General features: G+C 40.2%; 1 protein-coding gene across 1 annotated transcript in view; it reads left to right on the top strand.

Annotated features, from left to right (window-relative positions):
* Positions 1 to 167: 167 nt before the first annotated feature.
* The window catches only part of LOC142075746 (protein hinderin-like), a 175,122-nt gene continuing 162,558 nt past the window's right edge, over positions 168 to 12,731 (top strand). Inside the window, exons 1-4 of the mRNA XM_075137565.1 lie at positions 168 to 327; positions 4,206 to 4,241; positions 5,910 to 6,049; positions 10,114 to 10,208. Of these exons, the coding sequence (XP_074993666.1) occupies positions 216 to 327; positions 4,206 to 4,241; positions 5,910 to 6,049; positions 10,114 to 10,208 (383 nt within the window). The 5' untranslated portion in view covers positions 168 to 215. The remainder of the gene's footprint in view (positions 328 to 4,205; positions 4,242 to 5,909; positions 6,050 to 10,113; positions 10,209 to 12,731) is intronic.

The following is a 12,731-nucleotide window of genomic DNA, read 5'->3' on the forward strand; positions in this document are numbered from 1 at the left end:
TGGGAGTAGTAGTTCTCCCGGCCGATGCCTCGGTCAGCCCATGGAGGGCGGGAAGCGTGAGGCGGCCTGACGGGAGTGGTAGTTCCGCGGGAGCGCAGTCCGCTCGTCAGCCTGCGCTCGGAGGACTACGATTCCCAGCATGCCCCTCTCTTCCGCGTGCCGGCAGCGCCCGGCGGCCCCCGGCAGTGGCAAGGAGAAGCCGGCGCGGGCAGCCAATGGGCGGCGAGCGCTGGGGGGGCGGCGGGGGGCACTCTGGGAGTGGCGGTTGTTTCAAGATGGCGGAGCTGGCCGCTGGGCCGGGCGGCGGCGTTTACTGGAGTCGGGACAGTATCCTTCCGTAGGGCGGGGGCAGCTCGGGGGGGCCCGCGGCGGGGCCTCCGCCCCGCGGGCTGTGCCGTGGCGGGGGTGCCTGGGCGGCCGGCCTCTCGGCGGGGGTCTCGGGGCGGGGGTCGGGGCCCGGGGGCGGTGTGAGGGGAGCGGGGAGGGAGGGTGCTGGCGCGGCAGGCTGTGAGCTGGGGGTGGGGGGTGCGGCCTGTCGGGGCGTCTGCGTTGGAGTTTTGGTGTGGAGAAGGCTGGAGCCGGTGCGGGGCTGTGGGACGGGTGGGGTTTTGTGTCCGTGGCGCAGGGAGCCTGGGGGCTCCGCTCGCGAGTGTGGGGAGCGCGGCCTGGGGAGAGAGGTTGGGCATGTGCCTGTGTGCAGGGAGTGGAGAGTTACGTGGGAGTTAAAAGCAAAGGTGGCCTGCAAGAGGAGGGAGAGTTGGTGTCCACCTTCTGTGTGACCTAGCTGTGAAGTCCTGGGGGAGGTAAATATGTAGGAGATGGGGGAACTGGGTTCAGGTTATAGAAACTTGCAAGGGAATCAACAGAGAGAAACTGAGGCTAGAGGCTGAACAGGCAACAAGAAAAAGATGTGTCTTTTGTGACTGGCATCTAAGCTTGACTACAAGCATAACATTTAGGGTGAGCCTGTGGGGGACCTGGAGGCTGGGGGGCTCTATCTGTGACGGACAAGTGGAAGGCTGTGGTGGCTTCGTCTGCAGAAGACATGCAAGCTCCAGTTGTGGGAGACTACATGGGGTTGGACACGTAGATGGAGTAGGTGGTGGTTGTGGTGTTGGGGATTCAGCCTGTAAAAGCCTGGCTAGAGAGAGATGCGCTTGCGTGATTCAGAGAACCAGAAGGAGTTGGCATTGATGTTTGGGCTCATGTGGCTGAGTTAGAGGCTCAGCCACTTGAAGTCATTACGGTGGAACTGGCACACTGGCCTGCCAGAAATTTAGGAGTTGACAATTTAGCTGTAGATATGAGGGACTTGAGGCATTGCTGTTGCTCACACTGAGAGTGGGATTCCAGCATCAGCTAGAAGTGATTGAAAGGAAGAGTACGTGTGTGCTCTTGTACTTATGTTTGATTGCACACCCAGTGGAAAACAATGCACAAACAAAATGGGCCAACCATCCAGTGGACTGTTTAGGGAGCACGTTGTTATGTTTTCCCATTTGTGTAAGGAAAAAAAAAATTGCCTACAACTTTCTCTGTGACATGATAGGGTGAAGGTTGGTAGTCACATATCAGATTTGTTGCCACGCTATCACTGCTCTGTTCAGTTGTGGAAGTGTTGATGCAGTTACAATGACAGTGTATTTTTATCAATGAACTATTGGGGTGACAGGTTGTTTCCCATGATTAAATATGGTTTCTTGAGCCCAGCAGTGGCCTTATGCAGCATGATATTCCAAGGAATGAGGCTCTTCCTGACAACTGTTTCCATTTTACATGTTTTTGCAAGTAGGTAGTGTTGCCTCTGATCTTGGAAAAGTTTAAATACCCGGAAATGCATATGGCACAAAAGCAAATAGTAACGGCTGCTTTCAAAAAAGGGGGGTGGGAAATGTGGTAGATTTGGTAATGCTGGTTTAATAGCTTTGGAAAACTGAACTTCTCTCTGTCATTGCTGACTAGATACAGCACGGCAAGGCAGATGCACTGTTGCTTGCCGTAGGGGAGCCTACAACATCATGGGATGTTCAGTTTCTCCGATGCCTGTGACGACTGTCTCTACTGTTGCCTTGAACATTAGCGATGGTGGTACAAGGTTTATAAGGTGTATAGTCACCTTATAGGGAGTCTTGAGAGGCACGTGGCAGTGGATTAATGTTAAATGGTTGATGCTGGTTCTGCCCCCGGTCTTTCACTCTGAGGCAAGGATGTTGGACCTGTTCATGAATCAGTTCCTGAGTCACTGCAATTTTCAGTCCAGCTGATTAAGGTAACCTGATTTGCATTTGGTTTATTCTAATATAGTAGGCTGCAAAACTTCATGGGAGAGTGGTCCTGGTAGCTGGGGGGAGTTACAGCAACAGCTTTGACTAATTTTTTCATCCTACTACTAGGTATCTATCCACAACACTGCCAATACTGGAGGCAAACTTCAAAAGCCGAATGTGTTTAGGCAAATTTGTTTTATTTCCTATAGCCACGTGTTGACGCACAGGTTAACCATATGTCAGTTGAGAAAGCAATTGCCTGTGCTGAGGTTTGTTATTTCCTTTAGTAGTATGAGTTGGAGATACTCTCCTCAGTGTTCTGCAGATTGCTGTCGTAGTTGCGCTGACATGGCTGTTTGGGCTGGGCTCTGATCCAGACTTGGACTTTTGATCTACCTTGGTGCTTTTTGGAAAGAGGGGACACAGTGCTTTACTTTCAGAGTTTATTCAGCTTCCTCACCTGGTTCATGGCATGACCCCACAATGTGTTGTGACAGCTAGAGATAGCAGGCTGCAGCTTATGGGTGAGAACAAAAGTGTTCTCAGCGTTTGTTGAGAGAGATGGCTTTGACAGTAGCACTAAGTGAACATATTCTCAAACTGGTGTGAGACTGATGAGTGATAATTGTTTACAAGTGATAAAGTGGATCAATGAGATCACAAGTGAGCCTGTGATCAAGCCCTTCTAGTGTGCCAGGTACCAGTTGTGTGATGGATAGTGGGTATTGGTTGAATTTGAAGTTGCTGTCCACAGGGGGAAGCTTCTAGGCTGTTGCTAATTTTCTCCACCTTGTGATAATTTATTAAATTAAGTTTTTGAGATGGTATTATCAAAATCAAATTTTGGTCAAGGCAGGAGTTTGTATAGGTTAATTGAAATATTTTCACAATTTGACTTTATTGTATGAAGACAACTGCAAAACCTTAAATGCATTTATCTGTAAACAGTACAGAAATTAGGTAATTGAGTTAATTGGCCAACCTTAGAAGGTTCAGGAAAGTAAAGGGGTATAAACAAAATATAGTGGAGCAGAATTTTGTGCCCTGTGCTTTTGTTTTTCACTTTAGTATAATGTTAGTTACTTATGTGGGAATAAAAATCTTTATGTTCAGCTAAATGAAACTGTCGCTTTAAGGAATTTACGCCCTTCCCTGAACTGTATTGAGTCCTATTTTTAGTGACTTCTAGGAGGTGAGGATTCAAGTTCAGTGACTGCTAACATAGCACAAATAATACAGTGCCCGGTCTTTTGTGATTTTTAAAGTGTTTTCTGCAGTCAAGTAATTTAATAGGTAAAGCCCTGGGTAATTTGAAAGTTCTTGAAATAGCTCTTTTTTTTTTTTTTTTGAAACTACTTCAGAACAAATCTTGGTCTTCTTAGAGAAAATCAATCCTCAGGCTTTCATCTGTTACTCATCATGTGATGATCAGATGAGAATGACCAACTTCCTTTGAAACCTTTTGCGTTTATCCTCATTTATGTTTCTTAGAATATATTGTACAAAATGTATATTCATACTGCGATGAAATACACTATTTTGGAATTTGTCTTCCCTACATATCAAGAGGTTCCTTATATAATGATAACCTGCTCTAATTTAAATAAATATTATTACTTCATTATCTTAGTAATTGCACTTGCAACTGGGGCTGGTCCCTGGGATCTTTTGTGAAGGTGACCTCTGAGATAATCTTTACAGCCTGAAAGTTAATACATAGTGAAGAAGGAGTAATGCTTTCTGTTTTAGCAATCTGTGCATTGTTTGTTTTTTCTAGTCAAGTTTTTCTTGCTTTTGGTGCTCCTAAAGTGTTGCCAGTTCGTTTTCTTATTAACAGTCTTTTAAAATTAAGAGCCAAAATACTTATTTTTATAGTTCTCTTTAAAGGGCCAAGCTTGTTCTCTTTTTGTTTATTACCTTTAACAAAGCCACATGCAGTTTCTGATGAAGAACAGCCAATGGTATCTGTTTCAGGTATGACCTTCTAATAGCTGTAAACAGAGGTTTTCCCTAAATGCTAAACTTTACAATGTCTTTTCAGGTACATGGTTTGTGTACTTAAGTGTGTAAGGTACAGAGTCATCACAAGTTGTAATGGGACATACAGGATCACAGCAGAGGGTTTCTGCTCTGCTGCTTAGATAAGCATATGGTGTAAGATGAACAGTTTCAGGGGAGTTGTTTCCATTGCAGGTACAGCATAGTTTTATCCAATCTATAAGGTAAGCTGAACTTTTAATGTGGTCTCCAAAGAATGCTGAAGCATTAGAGATGTTCAGGTCTTTTGTAAATTTTGAAGAGAACAATTAAAATGAAGATTCATTGTGTAAAGAAAAATCAAATTTTTTTTTGATTCGTTCTCTTGACCTTGATTTACTGAGTGCATGCATGTGTATATCCCTGGGGAAAAAGACGTGTGTTCTGAGTCCCCCTTCAGAATTTTCTAATTATTTTCAAACACAGCTTTTACAGTGACACCAGGTCCTGAAAACATATCTGGAGATGATTAACTCTGGTAAAATTGTGTATATGTCCAGAGTATGGCCAGCAGTTACAAATTTTGAGGAATCCTACTCTCTAGGATTGGAGTAACATGGTTACCCTTCAAAACTACTGGCCAAAGAGCTCTGTTAAAAATCTCTGCGTGTGTTTTGTAGCTAGCCTAGTTCAAGACAGGCGATGTCAGATTGCTATACTCTGTGCCCTGGAAAGAAAACAGTGATCCTACGTGATGGATCTTCCTACTTCCTTGGAAGAGAATTTCAGAAGCATTGTTTTCCCTTGTGTATGAGCATGGAGATGTTAAAGCTTATAATTTAGTCCTTTCACTTGAATTGCTGGCATACTTCTGAAATTCATTACCCAAATAAATGTAGTCTATCTGCTAGTATAAAATCAATATTTTTTGGTTCAAAACCTTTTGCTCTTCTCAACAGTCAAAACTCAAACCTTCAGGCAGTACCAAGAAACTATTTGCTTTCATCTGGCCCTGGGAAGATTTAGTGTTAGTGTCAGTGTTGGCGCTTTATAATTGCAGCACCAGGATTTTCAGTGCTTTAATGTTGTTACCGTTGGTAGGGGGGAACTAATTCTACTTGTGGCAGAAAGCTTTTTACAGATGATCTGTGGAGTGTGCACTGCAGTGTTACCTTACTCGTATGTCTTGAAAGAAACAAACAATTAGCCTGAGCAATGAGTAGGTTGGCTGTATAACAGAAAAGAGTTATATTTTACCGTATGAGTGGTACTTGGAACAGCATTACTGCTGCTTGGTTCCTCATTGTCTTTGAGTGTCAAAGCAGAAGCTCAATTTTATGCTTTTGCACCTTAAACAAACACAGGTTTTTGCATTGAACCTCAGTCAGAAGACAGCATGTGCGTTTCAGAATTTACTTTGATGTTCATGTGGTTGGGTGCACTTCAGTGCCATGCACCTCTTTTTCTGCTGATATGTTCATCTTAATAAAGCTTTGTATGGAGTGAGAGGCTGGGGGGAACTGCAAACATATACCCGAAATGCTCACTGTTTTCAAAAAGAGCTGCTAAGGCAAGGATGCCTTTTGGAAGTCCTGTTGCAGGAGGCAAGAGAAAGGTCCCTTTTGACTTTATAATCTGTGTGTTCTGCATGTCTTTCATCTACAGGAGTGTCTACAAAAGGAAATTTAAGAAGAAGGTATTTGCCAAAATATCAAAAAAGTGAAACTGAGCTAAAGGTGCCTGTATCTGTTGCTTCTGTTTCCATGGATCCTGTTAGAAGCACAGGAGATCTGACAGGGCAGCAGGTAAGTAAAGGCAAATTTTTCTTGCTCTTAAGAGTGCAGATAATAGAAAAATGGCAGAAAATCTTTAGATTGGAAACTTTTAAACAGTTTTGGAGTACTATTATTTTTGCAATCTCTTAGACTTTTTGCCCACTTACATGGTGGCTTGCTGGCAGAATTTACTTTTCCACTGAGATCACTTGCCCACCTAAAGACAACAAAGGCTGAATGTGCTAATTTATGTAAGAGGTATGTAACTGGGGCTATGTAAAACAGATTATATATATTTCTATGTGTGTGTACAGGGAGAAAGTGAGTGTAGCTTTGAGTAGCCCCTAATCTGTATGTTACTAGCCAAACATGCAAGAAGTTGTGTTTCAGTCTATTCAGTTTCATTGCTCTAGTCATATCACTTAGAAACAAGACTTGTAAAATTCTTTTCAGAGACCTTTTTGTTGTGACTGCTCATGTTAGCAGGGCAAAATCACTTTCTGTTTTTGATAGTAAAATTTACAAATGCATCTGAGTAGTAGGAGTAGCTTTGTCAGTTGACATTATCTTTGGCTCTGCTTTGAATTGTCCGGTCTACTCCTGTGACAATAGGTGACACTTTTCCTACAGTTTATTGCATTAGAAATTTCAAAGCAGTGGGCTTTCCTTTGGAAGATTATTCTGTATTCTGATAGGTCATGTGATATTTAGAAATCTGTTGAGAGGTGCCATTTTTCTAACATGATTTGTGTAGTACAGTGACTACGTAAGTCATTTGAGTACTGTTAAGTCTCTTGCCTAGTAGTCATCTTGGGCAAGTCTGTAAGTCACTAGGGTTTGGTATCTTCCCACTTACAGGGAGGATCTAAAACTTTTGACTGCTTCTGCATCACTGTTGTATTGTCATGCAGTTAAAGCTTGTTCTTTGCCTAGGCTAAGATGTCCTTCTCTGTGTTTTCTGTGTGCTGAGTAAATGCCGTGTGCCTCACATGTACGTTCAAAACTGTGATGTGAAGACAGAGCACTCAATTCTCATTGCTTTGACAGTGTCATTGCCCTTCGAATCCTTCAGCATGACACTCATAACTAGTATTCATTTTTAGGGCCCATCCTGAACTTGTCCCTTTCCATTTCTCTCGTTATCAGTACCTGCTTTTAGGAGGCTGGTATGTACCTCCACTTTGCAAATGATGCTGTTCAGTGACATCCAGAGACATTTCATGAATAGCCCCTGTTATGCAGAATCTTTATGTAGAAGCATCTCTTCAGAAGTATCTACAAGCCCGCTGCCTCATAGACGCCTTCATATGTCACTTTAAAATCTGTTTTGTTGTATTATGTGTTGTTTGCATTACTTTGCCTTGTTTAGAGAATTTTTACTCCTTTTTCCCTGTGAGAGCTGTTGGGGTAGAAATAGGCTTTGTTCTTTTCATACAATGCCTAATATACCAAATCTTGATTTGAGACTCAAATGTGCTTTTATAATATTGACAATAAAATGGGTTCAAAGCTTTTTCCTCTTTTCTGTCTTTTTTAGCTTTCTGTTTTTCTCTTACCTTGCCAAATCCTCATGGAAACTTTGTGCTCTAATGTTGAAGATAAGCTCGGAATTACTTGAAACAAACATACATTTTACTTGTTATGGAAGAGGAAGGTTTCACAAAGCTTTTTTGCAAGGAGTTTTCATCACTAGCAAAACTTATTTTCTTCAAGGTGTTGTGTATGTGTCTAGGGAGAGCTGATTGCTTTACTTTAACATACTTTACATTGTTGTACTGGTAGGTAGGTCACCATTACGATTTACTAGAATCCTCTTTTGAAGAGAGTGGATTGAGTTTTGCTCTAATATGAATCTCGGCAGAACTGATTTACCTTTTCTTCATTCAGATAGACTTGAGTACCACAAAGGAGGATGAGAGTTTTGAAGAAGTCTTGCTAGCTCTGGAGCTTTTCTGGTACTTTTAATAAATCAGTGGTTTGCTGTACTGGTCTTGACCAAAATTTCCCATCTTCCTACTTACCATTTGACAGAAATTGTCTGCTTCTCTCATGCAGATTGTTATCTTCCAAAGTGTGGTTTATAAAGTGAGAAAATCTTCCATTTATGTAGCACATTTTGTCCAGAAAATACTGAGTTACGAAACCTACCTTGAGCTGTGTAGAAAGGACAGAAATCTGGAAAAAGGAGACTGTACAGCCTTGGCCTATATTTCATTTATCATCTAGTTTTGATGGTGGAGCTGTTGCTGTGTATAATTCCACAGCTTCATTTTGACATGTGTTATGGTAGAAGCCTGCCTTTGAGAATTTTTTGTGTGCCATCTATCCATATCTGTGGGTGACACAAAAAAGCACAGACTAACTTTTCAGATTTTCCTCTTCATCCCGCAAATGTTTGTCTGACAGTATGTACATAGGTTTGGGTAATAACTTGAGGTACCTTCTGTTAAAATCTCCTTCACTAATGTGATCAAGCTTCTGCCTCTTTTTTGAGTTAGAAATGTCTTTTCTTAAAGAAGTTCCATCATCTAGCTGCTAAAAAAAAATAATTTTCAGAGTTTTTAGTATGGAAAATGGAAATCCTTCAACCATATGTTTAGTTGAAGTTAAATTTGGTTAACTTAAAGTAATTTTCTCTTCATTTGTATGACTGTAAATAGCATATGTTTGGGAAGGAAACTGTGAAATCAAATGTCCCCTTGAAAAGGCCTGAAGTCTAATTTGCCTTGTAAAACTCCATTATTTTTTTTTTCCCCTGAGGAAAATACATTGAAGTTAAAATAAGAGTGTACTGAAGGGTCAGGTGGGTATAACATGAGTCTGTATAAAATCATCACCTCTTCCAAAAGCGACATAGTCCTTTAATTGTTTCAAACCACTGTTCAAGAAGCAATTAGCTAAGAATGGAAGGGGGCACTTCCTCTCTGATGTGTGTAGGTCTGCTGTGATTACTGCTAATGAGGGGAGAGAAGCCCACTGTTTGCTCTGTATGCTCTGAGGTTGTTCTGTGCTGTATTGTGTTAACTTGGCCAAACTGCAAGGCACTTGGTAGCATTCTTGTATCTCGTGTTAAGCACTGTATGCGCTCAGGGAGGTTTGTAATATATGTAGGCTTGTAAAAGTCTAAACTGAAAATAAATAAGTCAGATTAAGTGGAAATATTTAAACTTGCTAAAATCTTGGACAGAATAGCAGAACTCTTACTGCTGCTTTCATCTTGGGATTCTTATTTTATGCTTATTGCTAGCACTGGAGAACTGAGTCACCGATGACAGAAGTTTTTGATAAATAAAAACAATTTAGAACTTAGAACTGTTTCCTGCTTGGAAACACCCAAAATAGGTAATGTTGGTAACCTCAATAATACAAGGGAGTGTTGCAAACACAAACGGCAATATGCCCTCTGGTGGACATTGATAACAAATACTGCAGTTCTCCATAACAGTGTGATGAAGGAATGCATTAAAATAACTGAATTACTGCAGTACGTTAAAGATTTGTTTTGAGAAGGAGTAGTAAGTACGAAGGTAGCAAATAAGTGGTTAAAAACAAATGGTAGTGACATGTGAAAGGGTGTGTACTTTTCTGTGGATTAAAAAAATCCTTTGAAATAAGGACTTACCATCTACTAAAGGTATATTGCATACCTTTTTTGCTGTTTTGTATGCTTTGGTCATAAACACTAAGGCGGAATGTTTTTTTTCTTACTCTTTATTTTAGGATCCTAATATAATAAAGTTTGAACTTAGATTTGGATATCGCTGCACTAGATTTCCAAGTCATGAGAACCTACTGCCCTTTATCTAGGATGAATCAGTGAATAGTGTCTGTCTTAAAACTTTACCCAGCATGTTTAGTATTGAAGCTAGAGCTTGCATTAATTACAAGTCTCTTAAAAGAATTCTCTACAACTTGGTAATTTGTTTTACTGAACTGTAGTTATATTTTAAAAAATATGTATTTTATTTCCAGTTGGAATTTGTCTACTTTCAACTTCTAATTATTAGAAAGCATGTTGAAATGCTTTTAATATCTTATGAAATATTTGTTCTTCTTTAAAGAGTACTTTCTAAAATGTTACTTTAAATTTTCAGGTCACTAATGACCGAGGAATGAAGAGTGCTTCTTTAAAGGATTTGTGTCCTGAGGACAAGAGACGCATTGCAAACTTAATTAAAGAACTTGCCAGGTAAGAATAAGCATCTCCTGAAAATGCATTACGTTTAAGGAGAGTCATTCCTCTAATTAACGTCAAGCAATGTAGAACCGCATTATGGAACTGAATATTTGTATAAGGTGATTTTTCTTCCTGGAAGAGCTATGAACAATGAAGCAGCCTGATCGTTTTTTCCTTGCTTCCTGACCCAAAATCCCCTAAACGTATTGAAAACAAAAGCCAAAGTTTTGTGACCTGCAGTAGTTCATTCATGTGAACCTAGTCACAGGGCTAGGGTTTTCTTTGCTGCTTGTATCATATGCTTTAAATAAACACATGTTGTCTTTTGGAAATGACAAACTTTGTTGATATGAAACTTTGTAGTGCTTATTTGGCAGGAGTAAGCTTTTATATGGAAATCCAGGTTAAAGGTGGATTGGTGATCTTGTGGCTGAAATACGTTAATCAGTATTTGCCCGTGTTTGCACATGTAGAGCAATAAAGAATCCAGTATAATTTTAACTTACCTAGCCAAACTTTCTTTTGCTTTGATTAATTTCTTCAAGTTCTCCCTATTCTTTGGAAGGGGAGGCAGAAATAGTGCAAGTTTCTCAGCTTTAGCAAAAGTTTTTTTTTCTAAATTTCATTCTAGTGCTAGTTGCATTCACGAAGATAAATTAAGTGAAAAATAGGTTGAATTTGAGTGAGGAGATTTTTCTTCCCCTCTGTGTCCGTAACACTTCAGAATATCTGGAAATCTGCTTCTTACGTAGTGGCTGTAAAATTGAGAAGGAGCACATGGGACTTGAGCAGGCTTTCGCACAATGTCAGAGGGGAAAGTCTTGTGAGATGATCTCAGGTCCTTTGGGCTAAAAGTTAGTGTCCACACTAAGAATTTATAAAGGCAAAGTTTTTCTAGAACAAAATGCAAATTCTCAGCTATTAATGAAATGCTTTTTGCCATAGATTTCATATGTCTGTGCAATAATTGGCAAGCATTACTGTCCTTTTTCTTTTTATATAGGAAAATTTGGGCAGAGAAATTAAGTTACTTGCTCAAGGTCATGCAATAAGTCTCTGGTGCAGCTAGGAATATTTTCTCTCTGATTATCCTCATCCAGTGAACCATTTTGCCTGCTAATAATTTGTACCAATATAGGATTTCTTGCTATACAGTATTTCAGTAATTTCTGAAGTTCTTCATGCTTGCAACTCTATTTTATCCTACCTCATGTGTTAGAAAATGTCTAGTTAAGGGTGTCATAAAGAGTAGATTGCTGGGAAGCGTGGTTACAAATTGTCAGATGTTGGAGCTATTCGGACACTGTTGCCACTGTTGATATATAGAGGTATATTCTAATATTAAAAAAAGCCTTTTATTACATTGTTCCTCATAATACACTGCTCCCTAGTGAATAGTAGTACACTAACTCATTTGAGCATGGGATTCTTCTTAAATCTCAGATGCTGTGATTTTTCCCTGAGGACAGTTTGATATTTCTGCCTGACATTTCTTTGAAGAAAAATAGAAGGTGCAGCAACATTAATTTTGAAAAGTAAAATTAGTGGAACACTATTATTTTATACTTACTTCTCTTTTATTTTTAAACCTAATCATTTTTTTATTGGATGTAATTAAAAGTCCTTTGCAGAGTAATAGGGAAGTTGAACTTTAATTCCGCTCACCTCGTCACTTTTTTAAAACTCTCCATAATTTTCATCCCTAGTTGTGCAATGACGGAGGGTTTTTACATGCAGTAGAACATTCTTTGCTATTTCAGAGAAGAAAAAGAACGAGCAGAATGCTGAAAGTTTTCCAGGAAGACTGTTCTGCAGTAAATAATTGGAATAATAAAGATCTCACTTGACCAGAGCTATGCTTCACTGTTCTTTATTTTGCTGCTATTTATGAATGAAAATGGTGGTAGTTGGGACTAATTCTTGCACGCTTATTGCGGGATGGTGGACAGAAATAGACTGGCCTATAACCATCTGCATGAAGACAGTTTTAAAACGGTAAAATTCTGTCTGTGTGGAAACCAGTGGCAAAATATGATTAACTCCTGGGGCTTGAATTTCAACCAAGTCTTGCTTGAGCAGTTCAGGTTATTGGTCTTTCCCCGACTTTTGCGACTGCTGAAGGAGAGCTAACGTACTTTTCTTTCTGTTCCTATTCTTAATTCTTTTCCTCCAACTCTCATTCCCAATGCACTTTTGAACATTGGGAAGGTGTGTGCCTATGCCTTAGCTAATATGCTGCAGGGAGAGACTTTTTTTTGGTGTAAGTAAATTCTAACGCTGGCTATATTATTCTCCTTTCCTTTGAGAAAATCAGTTACTGGGCTGTAATGCTCTGCTGCTGGGGATTCCGGTGGCTGACATCAGGTTAGCTGTTCGAGACTTTATGAAATTGAATTTTGAGGCAGGGTCGAAAGAAAGGACTCAGCTGTATCCTTTCTAATCCTCCTTTCTCGGCTAAATAATCTTAGTTTTTGCTCTGTGCTGCCACCTGTAAATCTAACCATTGTTTTGCCTTTCTTTGAACATATCCAGTCT

Source organism: Calonectris borealis, chromosome Z (genome assembly GCF_964195595.1).
Source record: "Calonectris borealis chromosome Z, bCalBor7.hap1.2, whole genome shotgun sequence".
In the NCBI taxonomy this organism is placed as follows: domain Eukaryota; kingdom Metazoa; phylum Chordata; class Aves; order Procellariiformes; family Procellariidae; genus Calonectris; species Calonectris borealis.